The sequence below is a fragment of the Artemia sp. Qi Xiang Cuo genome, chromosome 3 (genome assembly GCF_049724085.1).
Source record: "Artemia sp. Qi Xiang Cuo chromosome 3, ASM4972408v1, whole genome shotgun sequence".
Taxonomy (NCBI): Eukaryota; Metazoa; Arthropoda; class Branchiopoda; order Anostraca; family Artemiidae; genus Artemia; species Artemia sp. Qi Xiang Cuo.
This window is the reverse complement of record NC_142796.1, coordinates 24,525,993-24,551,359: the sequence shown is the minus strand read 5'-3', so window position 1 is coordinate 24,551,359 and position 25,367 is coordinate 24,525,993. Positions and strand designations below refer to the sequence as shown.

The window sequence follows — 25,367 nt, the reverse complement described above, 5'->3', positions numbered from 1 at the left end:
ATTCAACTACGTAGAACAAAATGTCTATCTCAAAATTTTGATTGGATGTATTTGGGAAAATGGAAGGCTTGAGAGGGGTGTTAGTTGCCCTCAAATCGCTTTCGCCTATTAAATAGAGGACTAGCGCTTTCAATTTCCAATCGAATGAGCCCTTTTTGAAGTTTATACGACAAAACTTTCTATAAAACCTTATATGCCCCCAGGGTATAACTTATAACCTTAGCCCTGAGGGCTCTGGGCGGAGTGTCTTCCTCAAAGACCTAATTTCCAGAACTTTCATCTATGTTGAACAAAATGGCTATCTCAAATTTTTTATTGGATGTGTTTGGGGAAATGGTGAGCTTGAGAGGGGGCTAGTTGCCCTCCAATCACTTTTGACTATTAAAAAGGGCATTAGGCCTTTCAGTTTCCAATCGAATGAGCCCTTTTTGAAGTCTCAACGAAAACGCTTTCTATAAAAAAAACTTATATACCCCCAGGGCATAACTTACAGCCCTTGCCCTGAGGGGTTTGGGAGGTTTGTCATCCTCAAAATCATAATTTTCAGAACCTTCAACTACGTTGAACAAAATGAATACCTCAAAATTTTTATTGGATGTGTTTGGGAAAATGGTGGGCGTAAGAGGGGCGTTAGTCACTCTCTAATCACTTTCAACAATCAAAAAAGGCACTAGCCCTTTTTTTCTACAACAACACTTTCAATAAAAACCTTGTATGCCTCCAGGACATAACTTACAACCCTTGCCCTGAGGTCTGTGTAGAGGAGGGGTTTTCATCCTTAAAGACCTAATTTCCAAAACCTTCAACTACGTTGAATAAAATGGCTACCTAAAAATTTTGATTGGATATGTTTGGGGAAAAGGTGGGCGTGACAGGGGGGTTAGTTGCCCTCAAATCACTTTTGACTATTAAAAACGGCACTAGCCCTTTGAATTTCCAATCGAATGAGCCCTTTTTTAAGTTTCTACGACAAAGATTTCTATAAAGACTTTATTTGTCCTCAGGGCATAACTGACAGCCCTTGCCCTGAAGACTGTAGGGGGAGTGTCCTGCTCAAAGGTATAATTTCCTGAACTTTGAACTACGTGGAACAAAATGGCTGTCTCAAAATTTTTATTGAATGTGTTTCGGGAAACGGTGGGCGTGGGAGGTGTGTTAGTTGCCTTCCAATTACTTTCGACTATTAAACAGGGCACTAGCCATTTTAGTTTCCAATCAAATTAGCCCTTTTTCAAGTTTCTACGACAACGCGTTCTATATAAACCTTATATGCCCCCAGGGCATAGCTCACAACCCTTGCCCTGAGGGCTATGAGGGGGGGGGGGGCATCCTCAAAGACCTAATTTCCAGAACTTAAAACTACATTGAATATAATAGCTATCTCAAAATTCTGTTTGGATATGTTTGGGGAAAATGTGGGCATGAGATGGGGGTTAGTTGCCCTCCATTTACTTTCGACTATTAAAAAGGGCACTAGCACTTTGAATTTGAAATCGAATGAGCCTTTTTTGAAGTTTCTACGAGAACGCCTTCTATAAGAACCTTATATATCCCTAGGGCAAAATTTACAACCCTTGCCCTAAGGGCTGTGGGAGAAAGTCCTCCTCAAAAACATAATTTGTATCTGGAAATCAACTACGCTGAACAAAATGGCTATCTCAAAATTTTGATTGGATGTGTTTTGGGAAATGGTGCGCTTGGGAGGGGTGGTAGTCGCCTGCAAATCACTTTCGACTATTAAAAAGGGCACAAGCCACTCCAATTTCCAATTAAGTAAGCCCTTCTCGAAGTCTCTATGACAACTTCTTCGATTCGAAGTGCCCTGCTCTAAAGGAATGAAAATAATAAATAATACATTTTGCCAACATTTTTCTTATATGTCCCAGGGCATAACTTGAAACCCTTGTCCTGAGGGCGGTGGGGGAGTCCTCCTCAAAAACATTATTTCTATCTGGAAATAAACTACACTGAACAAAATGGCTATCTCAAAATTTTAATTAGATGTGTTTTGGGAAATGGTGGGCTTGGAAGGGGTGTTAGTCACCTTCCAATCACTTTCGACTATTAAATAGGGCACAAGCCACTCCAGTTTCCAATTTAATGAGCACTTTTCGAAGTCTCTACGACAACTTCATCGATACGAAGTGCCCTGCTCTAAAGGAATAAAAATAATAAATAATACATTGTGCCAACATCTTTCTTATATGCCCCCAGGGTATAACTTAAAACCTTTGCCCTGAGGGTTGTGGGTGCATCGTTCTTTACTTAGTTAGCGCGATTGCGCTGCCTGTGATTTTTACAACAACTCTCTATATAGGCTATATGGTTGTTAGGTATTTGATTTTAATTCTTATAATTTTATCTTTTACTGAATTTTATTTATCTTTTAATTTTTTGGCTGTTTTTTTCATTGGTTTTGTTGACTTTCCCTGTTTTGTTTATTGTTTGTTTTTTTCTTCGGCATTTTCCTTGTTTATATTATTTTGTTCGCGCTGAAGAAGAGAGGTGGTTGTTCTCTCGGAATATTTGCTTTGTTTGTTTCTTTTGTATTCTCTTTTGGCCTTAAGAACCCCATTTTTGATCATTTTCTTTCCTTTTTTTATGGCAGGCCAATGAGGTTTAATAAATTATCTTTAACATTTTATCTTTAAAATTTAACACATTTTAAAACTTTAGATTACTATGGGCTGTGGTTTACTTTAAATTAAGTTGCAGATTTTTTCTGAAAATCTCAAGTTTCCAAGTTTGATAGTTTGGCTACAAATAACTTTCTGCTTGCATTTCTTATCCTTTTCTTTTAGCCTGTGTCAGCAAAGAACCTACTGTTTTTCAGTTTTCTTTGAAAAATTTTTCTTCGCACAGCATGCTCAAAATAAGTCTTTCCTTCAGTCTTTCAGTCTTCAATCTTTCGCCAAAAAGATACAAGATTCAGTTTATTAAGTTTTATAATTTCTTCAAATGCAACCAACTATTTTATTTCAATTTACTTTTCTGCAAGTATGGCTGAGCTTACAGAGAAACAGCAAGTCAATGAAACGGGTTCAGTTTCATTTCTTTTTAATCTGCCAGTCATTTCTCATGAACTTTTCGTAGAGCGGGATTTCCCTTATAAAGTGGTAAATAAGAACTTAATTTCAAGTTGATATTGATTTATAAGATACAAAGCAGAAAGTTAAAGCCTTTTTGTTTGAATGAAAGCCCAGCTAAGCTTACACAAAGAAAAGGTTAACAGATTAAAAACAAGTTGAGCTTCATTGCTTGAATATCCCCTAGTTTTTCTAATAGAGTTGTCCGGAGAATCGGCGAGAAATCTATGGATATCAAAATAAATTAGTGCTTCCACTTAAAAAACAAGGTAAGTCCTGATTCAGTACAAAAACGAGTTAAGTCCTGATTTGGTGCAAGCCAAACCCAGAGGCACTGATTGGATCAAAGGATCTCCATCCCCCCTCGCTTCGTCAATTCTTAAGCAGAAAGGCAGGGACGACGCACCATATTAGAAGCAGAATGACATAGGCATTTGGAAATGTCTCATTGACGACACAAAGTTGCCTCTGACCCCTCAACAGATTCTTGTAGCTAACATGGGAGTATCAGCACCAAATATGAGTAAATTAGATGAAATTATAAAATTCATGAAATATTGCCGTCTTTTCAGCTACCGCAACCGTTTTGTCACTTCCAAACAAAGCAAGCCATTTAAAGGTCTTCTTTTTCTTCTTCGGATTAGCACAGGGATGCTTCCACATACTCATCATTGGGAACAAATTCGTGTTGCTGCAGCTGAGTTTCAGCGCTTAGTCCCGTATTACAAAGCTGAGACCAAACCCACTGTACCACTATGGGACTTACGGGTAAAAGCAAAAATTCCCTTAGTCATTACACATTAGTGATAACATAAAACACTTTCTTTTAATATAACTTAATGTATAAAAAGAACTGAAAAGTAAATGACTCCAAAAAAGTTAAAAAGGAAATAAAGCTTTCAAAATTATTCTTTTGCATCTTGTATTCCAGATTTTGTAATGGCGAAGGTAGCTTCACTCTCAGGTAAATTTGGGCTGGAAGAAAAGAATAATGAATCTTATTAGACTAAAAAAGAGAATTTTTGAGACTCCACACGCAATTGATATAAATATTTGCCCTTAAAGATGCAAGTTTTGTTTTTTGTTTTTTAAGTGGGCCTTCTTTGACTTTTATTTACTCCAAAAAACGAGGTTTTAAATAGAAAACTTATTTAGATAGTAAAAGACAAAATTGATTATTCTCCTTTTTGGTGACCATTATATATTGAAGGGCTCCATATCTAAATGGTCTTTTCGCCCATCTTCGCTAGGGCATTGCTCCGGCCTTTGACCATTGCATTCTTGCTGTATTTATATTACATTCCCAGTTCTTTTAAATTATATTTTTTGGTTTCTCATAGTCTATGTCCAGAGCCGTTCCTAGAGTTGGGGATGGACGGGGAAAAATTAACTACTGCGCCCCTCTACTGACTCAAATATAACAAAAAAGCGAAATAAAAGTGAAAATTTTGATCAAAGTCCGCAGCCTCCCAGCCACATCACCCGTCGCAGTCGCCCCGGTTACCCCTTTCCTCCACTTTGAACGGCTCTGTTTATTCCATTCACAAGGTTCTAAAATTATTCTGCGTTAATTTTCAGGCTTCTAGCATAGCCAGTTTAGCTAATTTTTCAGGACAAACAATTCAGTATACACGCGAAACCAAACTTTAGCACTCAAATTTATGCCTAAGTAGCAATAGAGTATGGGTCTTATGAACATTGTGAGAAGCATACAAATTTTCTACTGCACGTCATAGAGATATTTCTTTTTTATCATTCAGGACCAATACATTAATTGTAAATGTCTTTTTGGTTTTCGGGGAATCAAAATTTTTCAGTTTGAGGGAGGGATTGAAACATGAGAAAATTACAATTTACGCCACTGTTTTGCCATTTTCAAGACGTTTCAAAAAGACTTGTCTTGCTTATCAAGACAAAACAGCTTCTAGAATAAGTTGTGAAAATAATACCAAAAAGTTTTAAAATCACAACAACAAAATAAATATAAAATAAGAAAGTAAAGAAAGTGAACTATGGATACAAAACGTTATTAAAATGAAATGAAGCTATGAAGTATGAAGTACCGATTATCGCTATACATAACATTATACAGTAGTAATAGTTATAGAGTATAACAAAGTTTTTCTTTCACTATTAGGGGGAGGGGATCAGTATATCTTTATGCGGGAGGGGATGGAAAAAGGAGGAATAAACGTCAAAAAGTACGAAGCTTTTTGGGAAATTCCCTGCAGATCAATATGCAGGAGGAGGATTGTTCCATTGCCCCTTTATGGGAAGGAATATATCTCAACTGGGCGTGTGATAAAAGTAATGAGGAGAGGTCAATTTTTTCCTTATACCAGGACTTCGGAAAGAATCCAGGACACGATGAGGAGAGGTAACACCTTCTTTTTTTCGATTTTTATTATCCCTTTTTTCCATAAATCACTTTCGATATTAAAACTGCTTTCTCAATGTATCTAGGACAGCAAAGACGAACACTTCTCTCGAAAAATATCGTTCATTAATAAAATAAAATTAATCATAATTACTAATCATTAAAAATATTCATAATTAATCATCAAAAAGCAAAAAACAAGAACGTTTTTCAGTCTTCGTCATCCTGTAAGTTACATGTTGGGTAAGTGATTCTGTTTCCACTGGGCCGTAAAACAATAAACTGTAACAGTTATTCTGTAACTTTTTAATTTTTAACGGTAAATCGTACAAAAATACTTAATTTGTTTATAAGCCAAGATACTTGAATGATATTCGGCTGAGATCTGGGAACAGAGACATCTGAGAAGTTTCTGATAATATGAAACCATTTAATTTAGTACATCTTCTGATAACCCCCAAAATATACGTAAATTTTCATAAAATCAAATGTCAAGAAAATAAAATACACAAGCTTTAAATTTATTAAGATGACACTAACATATAAATAACATAACTATTACCTAAAATAGTCGTAAGAAAGTTATTTTCATCAAGATAGATGACGTTCTCATTAGTCATTGCATAGAAATTAAGTTTTTTGAATTACATTTCCGATTTTTGCATCGAAAGGGTAAGGTTTTTTGAAATCAAAATCGATTTGTGAATTAGCATAATACATTATGGTCGTCATGCACAGATGGTAAAATCCATCGGCTGTCGACCATTATCTTTCACCATTGTCTTATCTTTCACCTAAGCAATCCAAGTCATATAATAACCATGATTTTTATTTTTGGATCTTTGAAAACGAGATTTTATCTTTATTTTAAGAAGGGTTTTCATATTTATAAAATTCAAAACTTGGGTGAAAAAGTTAATACTTAGAGAGAGAAATTTTCAATTTGGACCAATGCCCAACTTTTGGTCAAATGCCAGGTGAGGGAGAAGACGCCAGGTACTGCAGCAAGTACAAGTAACAGCCCATTTATAGTTCATCAATCTCACAACTGTGAAACATTGGCTTGTTCTGGAGGATGTGGGCTAGATACGACTAATAAATTGATGAAATCAAAACTGAAAATAATCTTAATCTGAAACACTTAATACAGACCATTTCCCAAACTGTTAATTTTTCAGCGTATCGCTAAACTTAATCTCTTTAGACTATTCAACTATATTTCATGTACTGCGTATTACGAAATCTCAATTGCAAAAAAAACTGTTTGCTTTGCAACAGAAATTGTGGAAACTTTTGTCTAAAGAAAAGGCCTTTCTATTTCTTCAGGACAATGCTAACAAGCCTTTCAGAAACCCCTTCCTGATCCCTTTGTTCATGTGACAAACAAAATCAACCTAGTGAACAAAATACAGATTTTTTGTTAATGGGAAAATGAACTACAGCGGTCGGTTGCCACGTCCAACTCAATAGGTGGACTTTCTTTGCCTGTCATTACCATTAGATTCTACAGAGCTGCAGATTCTGCAGAAGTGAGCTTACGGCATAGAAGGAGCGGAAGACAAGTTAAGATTAGTTTAAAATGTTTCAGTACCTAAAACTTACCTGGCATAATCTAATAACAACAAACCAAAATGAAGAGATATTTTTCTGCTATAAAATGTAAAATAATTTATTTTTTTCACATTCAAATCTTTAAAAAAAACCGTTCCCGTGCAAAGCTTGAAAACCTTATTTTTGCTTTCCCCTAAAATTACCTGTCATAAATTTTGGCAATACGTGTTTCTCCCCTTCCTTTCCTTAGAGCAATGCGAACAGTCGAAGCATGAGCTATGATGTTTCCCCCAATCGGCTTCTTAGGATCAGCCTGTGAAAAAAGATTAAATAAAACTTGAGAATTAAAAACAAGAATAAAAAAGTATGGAATGTGATGTCATCTCTTTGAAAAATCACATTTTGACGCATTTTCTTTTTATACAGTAATATATGAACATGCTTAATCCACCTTATATGCTAGAAATATATATAATTTTGCCTATGAGTTCTTATATATCAAGTCGCCAATGTTGCACATCTACAAAGTACACCCCTCCCTCTGATATAATTTAGCATACATGCCAGATTTGAGGGGAGCATTAACCTTTTGAGGGTCAACAGAATACTCCCCTCTTCTGCTTCAACGAGAAATTCCGAAAAATATATAAAATACACGATAGTTCGTTTAAACAGGTAAAATGAACTTCTTTCAAAAGACCTCGTTTCTGACAAAAATTCCACGTTTCCTAGAATCTTAACCATAAGGGTGTCACCCAGTACGCCAAAAGAAAGGGAATGCAGGGGATTTGATGACCTGTCGAGATAACTAAAATGCACAAAAAGGGCAATATCTAGAAAAAAACATGACACTTTTCTAACGAAAAAAACCTTTTAAACCTTTGGCCCTCCTTTATTCTCTGCAGTTTTGGCCTTGTTACTGTAGAGGTAAAGGGAGCGTTCAGCGTGTCCGTATAAATGCTTAATCACAGCATGTCTTTTGTGCATATAAATATGTGGAAATAAGCAAAAGAGTAGTTTAATCCAAGTAATGCTAACTTCATGAGGGAAAAGGGGGTTAGCAGTGGCATTATCACGAAAGTGTAGGAGAGAGGGGGGGGGGCTAGGAGTAAAAAAAAATATGAAGATATAAAAAAAGGATGTTTTCAAAATTAAAGGAGGATAAAAATTGTTCCTCCCCTAATTGTCTCCCATGGGTGTTGGTTGGTAAATCCAATTCCAAGGCTATCAGCACTAAAAAAGACCGACTAGCAAGGCCACTCAAACTGCGTCTTAATGGATATTAAATAAAAAAAATCAATTTTTTTTAAACTGAAAGTAAGGAGCAACATTACAACTAAAAACGAACAGAAATTATTCTGTATATGAAGGGTTGTATCCTACTCAATACCTTTGCAATTTTTGAAACTTAAAGACCTTTCCCAATGGGCTGTGGGGGGTCATATTATCTCCAAAGTCATAGTTATTAGGCGTTTCAACTATGCTGAACAAAATGGCTATCTCAAAATATTGATCGGACGATTTTGGAAAAAATGGGCGTGTGAGGAAGCCTAGTGGCCCTCCATCATATTTGGTCACTTAAAAAAAGACACTATAACTTTTAATTTCCGTTCGAATGAGCCCTCTACCGATATTCTAAGACCAATGGGTCGGTACGATCACCCATGAAAAAAACAAAAAAAAAAAAAAAACAACAAATAAACACGCATCTGTGATCTCTCTTCTTCCAAAAAAATACAAAATTCCACATTTTTGCAGATAGTAGCTAGAAACCACTACAGTAGGATTCTCTGATACACTGAACCCGATGGTGTGATTTTTATTAAGATTCTTTGACGTTTAGGGGGAGTTTCTTTTTTTTCGAAAATCATGCAGATTTTCTCATGCTCGTAGCCTTTGGTGGATAATGTTAAACTTAAAGAAATTAAATAAAAAAACAATTTTCAACTCTAAGTAAGGAGCAACATTAAAACTTAAAACGAACAGATATTGCTACATATATGAGAGGGGTCACCCCCTCGTCAATGCCTCGCTCTTCGCGCTAAAGCTCAAGTTTGTTTCCAATTCTTTCAGAGTGACTCCTGAATCCCAAAGGCCGTTTAATTAGAATTCAAGATTCATTTAATAAAAATAGCTGTCGTAGTTACGGCTCACACCGCAACTAAATTACGCTACCCTTTACATCAATAAATATATATACACTAAGTACGATTAATAACACTAGTAAAAAAAAAGAATGAATGAATTGCTGAAACGATTTGTCCTGCAGCGTACTGGTTCCAGCTTATTCATGTGGCGTGTGTTTCTGTTGACTGTGGCGGCGGGGGGTAGCAGGGATCGGTGTTTATCACTCGAAAGAACGGAGTGCCAAAATTTGCACATCAGCTGATACCTTTGTTCTTTAAGTATTGGGATTTGTAGAGCTACGAGGGCTGAATCATATGTAACATACTTGACTCCTAGAATGATTTTTAGGGCTCGTTTTTGCACTGCCTCAAGTTCATCATTAAGGAAGTCGATGTTATGCACTTGAGGCCCCCAAGCTGAGCACGCATATTCAAGCAGAGGGCGTACGTAACACGTGTACGCGATCAGCAATTGCTTTATAGAAAACCCCAATCGACGCAGTGAAGTTAAGGATCGCAGCGCGTAGTTGCCCTTTCTCACAAGATTCGTGACGTGTGGCCCGAACGAACAATCGTCACTGAATGTCACACCAAGGACAACTGCAGTCAACGTGGTAGGGTACCAGGGGTCGGGGCAAGCAACATCTCTTTTTAGAGGATTGAAGCGCATCACTTTTTTCTTCTTCACAGTAACCTAGAGCCCGTTTGTACTGCACTGATAATTGAATTTTATCTGTTAAATCACTATCGAACTGAGGGATTGCTTGAGATTTCTCAATGAGGTATTTCAGCAAGGCTGACAAATCGTCCACAAATTTAAATCATTCGTCAGTGTTGTCAAATAAAATGTAGTAAATGACGGCTAAAATTTTTAGTCGTCATTAAAATTGAAAGTGCCTCTCAATTTTTTAAATTGAGGTGCCTCTCAATTTTGATCGGGTAATATTTGAGAAAAATGAGCATAGGAGGGGGGCTAGCGACCCTCCATTGTTTTTGGTCACTTAAATAGGGGACTAGAACTTTTGATTTTAGACCAAATAAGCCCTTTCTCGAGCTTCTACGATCACTGATTCGATACGATCACCCATGGGAAAAAAAAACAAAAAAAAACAACAAATAAACACGCATTTGTTATCTTTCTTGCAACCTTGGAATTGGGACATAAGAGCTTGTAGCTTCTACAGTAGGGTTCTCTGGTATGCTGAATCTGATGCAGTGATTTTCATTAAGATTGCTCTATTTTTTGGGTTTCCCACTTTATCAAAATTGGGAAAATTTTCTCAGGCTCTTAGCTTTTGATGGGTTCCATTAAATTTGATCAATTTTACATATTTTGCATAAACATCAAAATTCAATTTTTTCATGCATTTGCTGTTATCAAGACTGTTTCTTAGACTTTCGTTAACTATTGAACCGTATTGCTGATTACTTACAGTTCGTTACCACGAACTGTTTGATTTATATATTTCGAATCAGCATAATAAGCTGATACTTTTGATATATCTAGTTATATCAAAATTTCTTTTTTAGAGTTTCGACTTCTATTGAGCTGTGTCAGTCCTTACTTACAGTTCGTTACCACGTACTGTTTGATGACTTCATTTCACATAAATTTAGGAAAATTTATCTTTTTTCCAATTTTCTTAATGAAAACATTAAAAAGGTATTTTTAAATTTAAAACACCAAAAGGTATTTAGTAGAATCTAGAGGGGCATATTCAGATAAGGTATGCTGGAATGGTATTATCCCATGCAAAAAACACTACTGCTAAGAAGGGAGACCCTCCTCTGGACAGCAGTGTAGCTAAGGAGGGTTTGGAGGTCTCGAACTTGGAAACCTGCCTAGTAACGTACTTATACTAGTTCTTGTTTTTATTTTTATCATAAACGACTATAAAAGGACATTTTCCCAAAACAACTCCTGCCAACGAAGTGGCTTGAACGAGGGGTCGCTTTCTCTCAGAGATCATGTACACCAGATGGCGCGTGTCAAGCGCAGCTGAGCTGTTAAGAGCGTTTTAGAGAGTGTGTCAAGCATGGGGAAACTGTGCGGTACACGTGACACTCCGAGATATGCACCAGGTGACAGGAAGTCATCATCCCCCCACAGGCTTAGAGTCTTCTGAATATGGAATTCTGACTATGCAACTACTTTCCAGTTTCCCAAAAAGTTGTACGATTAAGATTTCAAGAAAAAAAAAAAAAAAAAAAAAAAACGATGGTACTTGGAAGGTAAGAGTGGCACCAGGATCGGATGTCATTTGGTTGGTAATGAAAACAGCAACATTGTACTCTTCTGAAATCTTTTGAAGCCGGGAAAGCATTTGGGCCAATTTCTGTTGTCGTTCTGAGAGTTCACCACGTCCACTAAAATCCACTCGAAACAGCGCCATAATCGAATCCACTATCTGAAATAATGACAATTAGGAAAACAGACAATAACAAACCATTCAATCAAAATTAAAGTTAAGTGTTAAGGAAATATGTACAATCATTGAACAACTTTAGAAAAACTAGAAGGTTAGAAAAAGCATTGATTAACAAGCACATAGATATGCTGGCTCTCCCCTTTACCTTTGTGATTCTTGAAACGGTATAACCCAAGGAGTTCTAAACATAAAGATGGTTTCAATGGTCTACTATCACAGTAGTAGATCATTATTGGTTGGTATATTTTGATTCTACGTGTATTTACAAGAGATCTGGTCCTTTTGTCTCTAATTGTATACCAGTCAAACACTACAGAGGCGTCAATTCCTGAAAATTAGAGGGAGAAGGGGGGGGGGCAAAGTGTTTTTTTGAACCTAGAAGGAGGGCAAATTTGTCATTTTTTCTTTCTCTTCAGTGAAAATACCGAAAATTGACATGTTCAATAAACATACCCACAAAAAACGGGGGGGGGGGGAGAGCAAAAAATCTAAGAGGACATATGATTAATCCCACACTTTCATTTTACCCACCATTTTTCTTTTATGATTTCCTTTTGATGTCGAATGATCATTCTTTAAGGAATAACTATCAGTATATATTTATATATTAAGCTTTCAATCCACATTCATTTCTTTTTTTTTCATTAAAGGATAAATTATGTACTGATTTTAAGAAGACATGGGGGATATCAGCCCTACTCATACTAATTTCTGCTCGTTTTGAGTGTGACTCGGTTATTTATTATAATTTCTGTTCGTTTTGAGTTTCATTTGTGGTAGTTTTACACTTGGAAAATTATTTGAGTTTATTTCTGCTCATTTTTGGATTAAGTACCTCTTTACTTTTCATTGAAAAATTATTTTGGGGAAAATTGTTTTTTGAATTAATTTATGTTCGTTTTTGACTGACATAGTTTTGTTCATGGAAAAGTTATTGGAGAATTAAAACGCTTTGGAGGAGGGTGGCTCGCTCTCCAATCCCTTCTGATTCTTAAAAAAGACACCAGAGCCTTTAATTTCCAATTGAATGAGCTCCTTTAAAAGTTTTTATGATATTGCTATCTATGATATCACTGCTCTGCCTGTCATATTGCTTATATGACCTTTTGAAAACCTACATGCATATAGTTTTTTGTTCATTTAAAAATCCCCCTAGACGTTCCCTAAAAGTTTCACCTTAATACCATTAGCGTTATTAGCTACAGCAATCATAACAGTGGCATTAATAACATACACATAGTGCCATCTGTTTAGTTCACAATCCGTCACAGCTTACCCTGAAAGGTCCAACCTTTTAATTTAAGTCCTTTCTGAGACATTGCTGGGTCAACCTTTTCACAATCTACATGATCATACTTAGTAGCAATAGTTGCAGTAGCAGTATGCAAATAGCTCCTTTGCTTTTCTTCATCATCCCACTTAGCACACGCTGAAAGTTTTAACTTAATAGCATAAAGTGTTCCTAAAGCATTGCTGATACGTCCTGCTGACAACGAGTATGTGCAGTGTTTCGATTTGGTTCAATACTGTGTCGATATTTCCCAAAATGTTCGCCTTAATATTCTTAGCTTTGGTAACAGTAGTAGAAATACCCGTGGTAATAGTGGCGGCGGTAGTAGTAGTAGCGGTCGTAATTTTAGTAGCAGCAGTAGTGGTAGTAAAAGCAGTAGTATTAGGATGCAAATATCGCCTTTTGCTTAATTCTACATCCCCCACAACAAGCCCTTCAAGTTTCAACTTCACACCCAAAACCGTTCCTAAGCTATTACTGATACACCCTTTTGACAACTTGCCTACAGACAGCATGTTATGATTCAGTTCAACTTCCCCCCTGAATATTCCCTGAAAATTTTAACTTCATACCCTTAGGCATAGTTGCAATATTAGTCACTGCAGTAGTAGTATTAGTAGTAGAACTAACATTAATAACGCTAGTACTAGTAGCAGCAGTAGCGTTAACATATTGCCATTTGGTTAGTTGGGTATCCCATTCATCAAGCCTTGGAAGTTTCATCTTAACACAATTAACCATTGCTATGACATTGTCGATATGCCCTTTTGATAACTTGTATATTCATAGTTTTAATTTAGTTCTGCTTTCCCCAAAACTCTTCCTGTAATTTTCATCTTAATACTTTTAGCCTTACAAGTACTTGCAATAGAAGTAGTAGTTGGAGTAGAAGTAATCGCACAAGTAGCAGTGGTAGTGGTATTAACAGTACCTTGCACAAATTCGCTTTTAGTCACTTGATCTTTCCTTTTAAGCAGTCTCTGAAAGTTCCAACTTAATACCCAAATCCATTCTTAATGTACGCTCTTTTGACAATCTGCTTTCACATAGTGTGTTTTGAATTATTTCAATTTTTCCCTTAATATCGTCTCAAATTTTTACCTTCATACGCTTAGCCTTAATGGTACTAGTATCATACTAGTAGAGGTAGTAGTAGAAGTAGTAGCAGTAGTGGTGCTGTATTGGTAGTAGTAGTAACAAAAGTAGCAGCAGTATTAATAGCAGTAGTAGCACATACAAGCTGCCTTTTAGTCAGTTCGAAGTACGGAGTGCATTGGTGAAAAAATAAAAAGTAATACATTGTCACCACCTCGCTCTTTGCTTAGGCAGCGCTATTGCGCTACCTATGATAGAATTTTTTTTTAACCTACTCTCTTTAAGAGAAGAATTGTGTATGTATGCATTTATGTGTTTATTTATGTATTTTTCTCAAAAACGGCCCTAATTTTTTTTGAAAATGGTCACACAGAGCTTTTCTGACCTGGATAACGATGTAGATGGGTCACAAGCTTGAGAAAATTTACTTAGAACCTTAATCATGGAAACAAATTTATCATTCGAGTGACATCCATTTATATACATTTAAATAGCAAGAATTACATAACTTTTTCCCAGGGTTTTTCATCACCTCGCTCTTTGCTTAGGAAGCGCTATTGCGCTACCTATGATAAAAAAATTTAACCTACTCTCTTTAAGAGAAGAATTGTTTATGTATGCATTTATGTGTTTATTTATGCATGTTTCTCAAAAACGGCCCCAATTTTTATTTTTGAAAATTGTCACATTTAAAGAGCAAGAATTACATAACTTTTTCCCAGGGTTGGTAGTATCACTTTTGGCGCATGCAAAATTACACAAGATGACGAATGACTCCGAACAGCTGAAGCAAAAGGCATGGAAGAAGCAGAAAGGGGTAAATCACATTGATTTACAAACCAAAATGTTGCACAACGATCTGGAGTTAGAAGACATCAAAACTACAATGGAATGGAGGAACATGTTTTTTAAGCGCTCTGAAGGAAAGACAGAAAAGAGGAATTAACGCCAGAAATTCTTAATTCAATGGAGAATTCTTAATTACCACCCTGAAATGAAGGGACGTGTTATTTAAGAGTCTACGAAGATACACAGGAAGGAGAAAATGAATTCACGCCAGAATTTCTTAATCCAATTGAAATTACAGATTTGTCACCCTATAACTTAAAGCTAGAGAATTACGCGATAATTATACTAATACGTAAAGAGCAAATTACAATATTTTGTCCTGGAATTGGTCGTATCGTTTCTGGTATCTATAACGCAGGTAAAATTATAAATGATGACAAATGGCTTTGGAGAGCAAAAGGCATGGGACGAGAGACAGCGAGAATCAAATTAAATTGTAAAAAAATCGTAAATTACAATGGAATGAAGAAATGTATTATTTTAGTGTTTGTTAAGGATAAACAGGAAAGAGGAATTTGATTGACACCAGAATTACTTAATTTTTAATTGGGATTGCCGATTTGCCATCCTATGACTTGAAACTAAAGGATAACACAATAATTATGCTCATGCATAATTATTTTAGAGGGTATCTTTTACCCTCTAAAATAGAGTATATCTTACCCTCTAAAATAGAGTATATCTAAAATAGAGGGTATCTTTTACCCTCTAAATTACCCTCTAAAATACCCTCTAATTTAGAGGGTATATTTTAGAGGGTTCGGAAATTTTAGAGGGTATCTGCTATGGAGCATGCCTGGTTGTTACTGAATTACCAAACAACGTAACTAAGCAAAAATACAATTACTCGGGAAAAGCTGGAAATTTTTTTTTAGTATCTATGATGTCATGCAAAATTATACAAGATGATGAATGAGTCCTGACAGCTAACAAAAAATAACGCGATAGTTATTGCAATGAGTATTTTGAGAAAATTACGCATTGCCTTCGCGTGCCGTGTCGAGCAAATTTTGGACCCCTGGTACTGATTTTTATGGGCAATCAAAAAGAAAAAGAAAGAAATCTCATTAACCGGCGTACTATGTCTAGAACATAGACCGTGGTGGGATAACTGACGTGGTGGATGCCACATAAATCATATACAAAATGAAATCAACATTGATTTGAGTCGTCATTTAAATTAAAATTAATGTCTCCTCTCAAAATTAGATTACCAAAAGCTGTACCTTCTTAAAATACATTTTCTAGGCTTTGGATGACGGTGGATAAATCAATTGAACGACTGATTACTTAACAGAATGGTACGAGGGCTATTAAGAATGTAGGGAACGTTTTTTTATAAAACAAAAACTAGGCACAGGAAAAATATTTTATTATATACATCTGAAAGAGTGACTAAAATGCTACTTTTCTACATAGTCACCAAACAAATTAAGGCACTTATCGTAGTGGTGGAGAGGCTTCAAAATTTCTTCATCATAGAAATCCACCGCCTGCGATCTCAGCCACTCGGTGACGCACGCTCGGAGCTCGTCGTCGTCATCAAAACGCTGTGTCGCTAGCCAGTTCTTCATCTTCGGGAAAAAGTGAAAATCATTCGGTGCTAGGTCGGGACTGTAGGGTGGATGTGGGAAAATCTCCCATTTGAATGAGTCCCACGAATCCTCTCATCAACTTTGGCGAGAGGATCGTCTGTCACAATGCTCGGGCGTCCACTCCTCTCTTCATCATGCACGTTGGTTCGGCTATTTTTAAACCAGATACACCATTTTCGCACTGAACTTTCATTCATTACTTCGTTGCCATACATTTCGCACAGTTGCCGATGAATTTCTATCGTTTTTTTGCTAACAAAAACCGTATTACGGACCGTATTACGGCGGGATTTGCAATTGCAGCGCACATTTTAAATTGGAATATTGGGAAAACGGGCAGTGCGGAGATGTTCTCGTTCTCACGGCTGGATGCAGGGTTGCCACTCGGCCAGTTTTTTTGGTGCCACTTTGGGAGGCAAAATAGTGTCAATTTTGTATAAAAAGTGTCATTTTCCAAAAATTTGCCGCTCGCGACGCTTCGCGTCGCTCGCGCTATTATCAACAAGCTTTTTGTATTGAAAATATTGGCCATTCCGCTTGGGATCAACCCCACGTGGTTTCCCGTGTCTTTAAATTCTCCAACATGAAATGTTGGATCTAATGCTATCTATCAACTATAATTTTTTTTTTTTTTTTTACTTAGTCGGTGCTGATTTCCGGGTTTGTGCAGCACTTCCACTCTTGTCAACTTTCCAGCCCCCCTCCTAAAAACTCGCTAAAACACAAATGGTGCTTACTGTATAAAATGGGAACTCGTCTCACAGAGTACTTTCTTCTCTTTTTTTCTGAGCAGTCTTTATTCTAAGAGTAGAAAAAGGAACGGGAAAAGAAAAGAGGAAAACCCTTCAGTTTTTTTTCTTTTGAGAAAACGGAAAAAAAGGGCAGCAATACTCATCTACATTGAGAATTTTTAATGCAATTTTTCCATGAAATGAACTATCTGGATATTACAGTGCATTCAGGCACTTGAAACTTTTCTTTTCTCCGAAAATGTTGAAGAGGATGCCACGAACGTAGATCGTAGCTATTGATGACCCTATGATAAACAAAACTAATAGTGATTCAGACACTAACTCTTTCAAATAATTGATTTGGAAAAAACTAGTGAAAAAACAATAAGACAGCTATATCATCTAATTTATTTATCACAACCTGAATAGAACAAGTTTCACGAAAACTCTCGCTACTCCCAGTAAATTTTTCTTTACGATGTGTCCAGGGACTAGGGCATAGGAACAGTCAACTAGCATTTTAAGTATCAACATGAAAGCACCTTTATAATAAAAAACGAGCATTAAGTGTATTAGCGTGAAGGCACATTTACAATCAAATATTAGTGGGAATAAAATAACTAAAATGAGGAAGTGCGTCCAAATTCAATTTATGTAATGATGTAACATAAATTTAAGTAATAAAAAAAGTGAAATTAGATTATGATTTTGTTAATGATTGCATAGGATTAAAGATAATGGAAGTTTGGGTATCAATTTTTTTTTAGAATAATGATTATGCATGAATATTCATTTGTCCATTGCCAAGAGTTCGAAGAAAAAATATGAAAAGTATGAACGGAAATGTTAGAGCGCATTTTTGCGTCACTGGCCCAGTCATTGAAGAGGTCACTAGATATTCTTGTGGGACACCAGTGAGCTCAGTAGATGTTTTTGCGTTGCTGAGTCGTTGTGCAATGTCACCAGTGAGCTTGTCAGTCACTGGGCTTCAAGAGCTCCAGTCACGGAAATCGATGGAGAGATGCGCAAAGTTATGCAGTCACTAGCCAAGTGACTGGTTAACATAGTTACAGCTATTAACCAAGTGGCGCAAAAATACACTCTTAGCTTTTCTTGCTCTTTTCTTCTTTGAATTGTAGTCAACCCTCAACTAATAAAACATAAAAATTGAATTCGGACCCACTCAAGAATTGCAAGCTGCTTGACCGGTTTATCGTCTATGAGCCTACAAATTATTGCAACAACAGAAAATAGTTGAGCTAAACAACTGAAAACAACTGAAGGCTTCTCCACCACATTGTAGTTAAATGTCTATCCCTGTCCTCTTCATTGCCAAGTATTTCGTACCGAAGATCAATGGATGATCTTCGCTTATCAGTGATAAGAATAAGAATATAAAAATTTCCTACACACAGATACAGACAAATACGTTTATGTTTTTCACCGCACAGAAAGATTCTTGCATCCAATAATTGCCGAGCGCGGAGTTAAGATAAGAATCTTAACTGACAGAAAAAGGATATCGATGCATATCTACATTGACAGTTTTCCTTCCGGTTTTTTGTCTGAAAAAATTCTTATTTGTCAAATAGTGCTACTTAGCAAAAAAAGTACCACGTTTGCTAAAAAGTGTCCTAATAGTGTCAGGTGTCCAAAAAAGTGCCATTTTTAAAAAAGTGTCAAAAGTGACACTAAAGTGTCACCGGTGGCAACCCTGGCTGGATGCCGACTAAAGCTACGAGCACGCGCATACCAAAACATACATGATCGCCGCGCGTCTAGTGGCGTCAGACGGAAACGTTCCCTAGTTTCTGAATAGCCTAGTGAAAATCCCCAAAAGAGGTATTTTCAAAATCTAGGGGACAAAAAATATTGGGACGTAGCCTCCTATTACTTTTCACATCTTAGACCAACCAAGTGTGAATTTTGTTTTTCGATTAAACGGAGCATAATATTCTTTTTAAAGTTCATCTTGAGCTAGTACCCTCGGAAAATTCACCAAGGAAACTTTCGTCTTTGTGGCTGTAACCCAACACTGAGGCTAACAAAATAATTTTAAGATACCATATCCTCTTAAACCTTAAATGCCTACTTGGTAAACAAAAGGCAATAAGAGACAATTAAAAAACGCATATTGTTGTTGCCTAAGATAAACCTGAGATAGTTCAAATTAAACGAGGTTTGCCAACTTACCAAGAGTTTGAAGATCCCCGCTTCTTCATGAAGTTTACCAGCAACTTCATCTAGCAGCTCAAATTGATGCTCAGAAGTGAAAGCTCTTGCGTATAAAACATTTTCAAGGACAGCCTCTTCATCGAGATTGTAATGGCTCGCTATGTCTTTCAAACGGTCAGGACGGCTAAGGTCAAGATTTAAGTGTTAATACTTGTGTACAAAACTTGAAGAAGTCTTTGGTTAAAATGCAAGTGTCAAGAATCGTAAAAAAATTGATAAAATCGTTTTGTAAGAAGAAAAGAAGAAATATAAAAAATAAATACTGACATTTTAGACTTTGCCGAAAGCTACAAGTAACACCTCAAATTAATCTCAAATTTTGTACTGTTTAAATTTAATTCGTTATATAGCAACATTTCTACCAAAAATTGTACTTTATTCGTTCATAAGAACTAGGAGCAGTAGAACATAAAAACGGGGCATTGGATCTGGATTCATCAAAAAATACCAAAAAAGGGACGTAGGGATGGAATAAAAGTGAAAAAAATAGAATCAATTAGGAATGGCATATCATTTATCTTGTTGAAACGCCACATACACGGCTACCATATCGCGTAATTTTTTCTAGCTCAAATGATTCATTATGTCCCAAGTGATTCATTCTTGCATTGATTCTTGTTATTCCTTGCACGACAGATTATATATCCCTGACTGGTTAGACTTTTTTTTATAATTTCAGTTTTTACCACCGAAAAAAAAACTATTCCATTTGGGGCCTTAGAAAAACTGCAAATGAAGCATAACAACACAATCACAATATTCTTCTATTTTTACTATATATATATATATATATATATATATATATATATATATATATATATATATATATATATATATATATATATATATATATATATATATATATATATATATATATATATATATATATATATATATATATATATATATATATATATATATATATATATATATATATATATATATAACCAAAACTGTAACCAAAACTCTGAAAAACGGAATTTTGTAACAATAGATACATGAAATATATTGGTTGATTTTCATGATCCCAAATATGTAAGATTCATTGTGTTTAATGTTACCATGGGCGCCCATAAGGGGGGGGGCAGGGGGGCACCCACCCCCTGGCTTAATGATGTTACCTTATTTTTATATTTTTGTTCTGAGATTTCTATTATATAACATTAAAAGTGCCAATTAGATCAGGTTTGCCCCCCCCCCTGGAATTCAGCTTATGGGTGCCCATGAATGTTACGCATCAGAGGCTACTAGGCTGAGAAAATTTACCTGATTTTTAAAAAAAGGGGGAAAACGTCCCCCAAAAGTCAAGGAATCTTACTGAAAGTTGCACCGTCAGATTCAGCGTATCAGTTGTATAAGTTTCAAGCTCCACTGTATAAGTTTCAAAAATCTGGAATTTTTCATTTTTTGCTTGAAGAAAGGAAACAGATACATTTTTTTTTCTAGGGTTCCTAGTTCTTCCTAGGGGTGATCGTATCAAGCCAATTGTCTATAAGATTGAGCGAAGGCTCAATTGAACGGAAACTAAAATTTTTGGAGCCCGTTTTAATTGGCCAAGAAAATTGGAGGTCCCTTCCTACCCCCTTTTCTCCCAAAAGTCATCCGATCAAAATTTTAAAATTTTGGGACTCAGTTTTTCGTCATAGTTTAAAGGAAAAAAAATTCACATGCTGACCAAAGGTCTTCGTTGCGCAGGTACCCATCTCCAGATTCAATGCCTTCAGTCGGAAGTGCAATGCGTGGTTGGGGGCAAATCACCCAACGATTCCCATGTTTTCCCCCAAATTTTTTCAGTTACATATTTAGAGCTGGGTTAAATCTGGCCGAGCCTGCAGGGTCACACTATCGACACCTGTCCCACGAACCGTATAATCGGTAATACTAGGACTCGAACCCCTGACCTCAGAATTTCCACTCCGGTGGGCTTACCACTCGGCTAGGACAGCTTAAAAGGTCCAATGACTAATAACAGTTAAAAGGTCCAATAACTATGCCTTTCAGGATAACATGACCCCCGACATTCCCCAGGGATGAAATTTGCAGAAAGTTGTGAAATGTGCCCATTATTTACATATAGTATTTGTTATTGGGAAGTATACATACGTTTTTCGGGAGGGGGCAGAGTTGCCTCCAAAATCTAAGATAGTTGAAACTAACCAAAAAAGCTTAAGCAACTGGTGATGGATTTTTTCTTCCGAAGACCAGTGAATCAATTTCTTAGACCACACTACCTTTCTATTTATTATTAAAATGAAATGAAAACATAATGAAAAAAATACTGAAAAAAGGGAAATAATTAACGAAAAAAGAGATTAGGTTAAATGGACAATATTTAATTAGGTTAAATGGATATATATATATATATATATATATATATATATATATATATATATATATATATATATATATATATATATATATATATATATATATATATATATATATATATATAGACCCCGACGCCACGCCGGCGGATCGATCGAACGCCGCCGACAAGAGGCCCGGTCGAACGCCGCCAAAGTGTTGTAACGTCGCCGGCACGCCGCCGGCACGCCGCTGCCGACAGAGGCAGCGGCGTTCGGTTGACTTTAAATTATTAGTGTAGATCACATACATTCAGAGCTGTTCTGGCTTACGTTGTATGGCATTTCACTTCTTCAGATTAAAAATCAAACAAAGCGTTCGAAACTCCCAGATCCCTGAGTATTTCTCCAACTATCTATGCTTAACCCCGAAAAAAAATTTGGTTCTCCGAAAATCACGAAATCACGGTGCCACACCTAGCGAATTATCACCAGTGACTTTCCCTGCCAAATATTACTTTGCATACCATAATTCTTCACTACTCTCTCATTCTTTAATTTTCGTCTCTTTTCTTACTTTGAATAAGAACCTGCCAGATGCAATATGCGATTGCAAATATTGTAATTTACACAGTTTTTCAAATTTTGTCAATAAACAGTGTCGTATCTATTAAATTAGTTTCAGTAATTTCGAATACAATTTTCCGATTGTTATTTCTAACATCATTCGTAGTAAATAATTTTATTTTCAAGTTGAATAGAATTATAGAACGCATTCACTACTATACAGCTTCAGCCTTCAGTTGGATTTTGAAATTGACAGGCGACAGATTGTTTCTACAGCTGAATTGTAAGTTTGCAGATTTTTTTATTTTTCTTTTTGCTGTTTTTAGATAAGATTTTCTTAATGTTTAAGACTCAATTTTTGAACGCCGGATAGAAAATACAATCTTCTTTCTGAGACATTTTTGCCCCCCCCCCCCAAAAAAAAACCTTCTATTGAGAAAAATTTTAGCTATAGAATAAGATATTTACAAGGTTGGGTAATTAAATATTTAAATGGAACTTACCCCAAAAATAGGATTAATAAACAAAATGTGAATTATTGCCTATAGGGGGGGGGGGATAGGGGACTATCCTTTTAAAATTATAATACATCATTTTTTTATTGAAAGTAGTGATACCAAAAAGATAATTAGTTTTTTTTATTTGAAGCGGATATGGAAGAAATTTATACCAAATTTCCTAGGAAACCATTGAAATATTTTGATAGACCCAGGACACCCCATTGGGACTTGTTCATTGTCTTGGGTATTTTGCGATTTCTCAAAGGCCACTGGCCTAATTTGGCTTTTGTGTGTTCTCCCTTTTAATAATATTCTTTGGATCTTATTGAATACCATGGCAAACCTATGACTCAGTTTTCCAATAATTTGAGGTATATCTGAATAATTTAAACATTTTTGTTGTTGTCTTTGTACACCTTTACCCATACCCTCAATTTTTTTTTCAAGGAACACTAAGCTGTTTAACGTTAATTTGCGTGTTTGTTTGAACCACATAGTAACCTAGTTAATGATTAAGTAAATTATTTTTCTAATGAAAGCTGAGACGGGATCCTATCAAGGTGGTATCCAGAGGGGGGTAGGGAGGTCTTACATTTAAATAATAATATCTCGAATTTTTTTATTGAAAGTAGGGATCCTAAAAAGTTAATTTTTTTTTATTTAAAGCAGAGACGGCATCTTATCAAGGTGGTATCCAGAGAGGGGGGGGTGTTAGCTATCATATTTCAATAATAATACCTCGATTTTTTTTTAAAGCAGGGGTGCCAATAAGTTAATTATTTTTTTTATTTAAAGCAGAGACGGCATCCTATCAAGATTGTATCCAGAGGGGGGGGGCATAGGGGGTTATTATATTTAAGTGATAGTACCTTGTTTTTTTTTATTGAAAGCAGGGATGCCAAAAAGTTGAAAAGTTGACAAAAATTTACAAGATTTTCGCGAGTTATACTTGATACAGCCCTCGCATAGTTTTGTCGTCCAAAGGGAAAGGGATGTATGCGTCCAACCCGCTTTTTTTTCTTATTGATGAAACGGGTTTACTTTGAAAACATTCATTCATAAGTACCAGGCAGATTCATTCACACTAAAATGAGTTGGTATGAAGAAAGCTATATCGACATCCCCTCGTATCGTCGCGCTCGAATGACAATGGCGCCCTTGGTCCAGTGCCCAAGTTGCATTAAAAGGCCCGGTCATTGTAAAGGCCTTCCATATGGGAGTCTCAAGGAAGATTCTTCGACAGTCTTGTGCCATCAGGGTATTAAATTTTGCAGCTTTCTTACGTCTCTACAGTGGTTTGAAAAATTCAATCACCCCACAAATGATTACCAAAAATATGCACAAATATATCAAATGTAACATTTGGAATATTATAACACTTTTTTCAAACCTTTGAAGAAAAGCAAAAAAGGCTAAATACCCGTTACTACGCTTGCAAGCTATTTTAAAAAGAAACTCTTTGGGGATTTCAACGGAAATTACCATAACAGAAGCTTTGAGCCTTTGTGGGGATCAAAGAGGAGTCTTTGTGCTTTTTGATCTCAGGTGGATTATTGTTGCAACTTTCATAAATTTAGTAATTTTTGTGAGCATTTGGAAGTCAAAGCTTAGATTCATTAAATGGTACAAACTCTCCTTAACATTTTGTATGGGTTAAAAGTGACGAACTAGGATGAAAATCTCAACGTCTTCCGGGAGCTACTTCAGTCTGCATATTATTTCATTTAATTACATTTAAAACGGATAAGCGTTTCATTTTTTACCTAAGAAAATAGCTGGCACTTGATTTTTCTTCATACCGAATAAACCATTAAGTGTTTTTGGGTTCATTGTAATTGAAGTGTTCTCATGTGAAGTGTTCATCATGTATTTTTCAATTTGATAAATTTACTCATTTTACATCAGTTTATAATTTGACCGATATTAAGTATTTATCAGTTTATAATTTGGAATGAATCTCCAAAAGAAAAAATGAATAATATCAAAAGAGCAGCCAAAAAGCAATAAAAAAGCAGCAGTTCAGCCTTATCCTAAATTAAATATATTATATAAAGAAGCCAAAAAACTTTAAAATTCATTTTTTTAAATTGTATTTAAAAACCAGTTTTTAATACAAAAAGGCTTTTTTGGAATCCAAAAGAGCAAAAAAAAAAAAAAAAAAAAAAACAAAAAAAAACGAATTCGCCCAATTAAAATGTTTTAAATGGGCAAAAACAGAAACTCAAAGGGCATTATGAAAAAATTAATCTTCTAAGTTCAAAGTTATATTCAAAGTTTTTACCCAGATAACTGACGAATTTTGTGATACGGTATTTGAAGTTTTGTATGCAGTAATGCTCGATGAAAGACCTGCTAATTTTGATAATTATTTATGTTAAGAATACATAGCTAATAGATACTTCAACTACTCGTATTATACAAGGGTTCTAAAACGCCACAGCCATTTCGTTTCTACCAGATTTCTACTTCTCTTGATGAATAACGAAGAAGACCAGTTTCCAACCAGCGACTTGTGAATTTTTGAACTCTATTGAATAGGCTCGACTCTGTTGTAAATGTAAGCTGTGATTTGAGAAAGACTGATGAAAACATTAATTTTTGCGGTCAACATTGATCGCGCCGGCGGCGCGCC

General features: G+C 35.8%; 1 protein-coding gene across 1 annotated transcript in view; it reads right to left on the bottom strand.

Moving 5' to 3' along the window:
• Positions 1-3,899: 3,899 nt before the first annotated feature.
• The window catches only part of LOC148953903 (meiotic recombination protein DMC1 homolog), a 117,500-nt gene continuing 96,032 nt past the window's right edge, over positions 3,900-25,367 (bottom strand). The window contains exons 5-8 of the mRNA XM_089085687.1: positions 19,324-19,489; positions 11,366-11,548; positions 7,218-7,327; positions 3,900-4,061 (exon numbers count right to left, since the gene is read on the bottom strand). Coding sequence (XP_088941813.1) covers positions 3,992-4,061; positions 7,218-7,327; positions 11,366-11,548; positions 19,324-19,489 — 529 coding nt within the window. The 3' untranslated portion in view covers positions 3,900-3,991. The remainder of the gene's footprint in view (positions 4,062-7,217; positions 7,328-11,365; positions 11,549-19,323; positions 19,490-25,367) is intronic.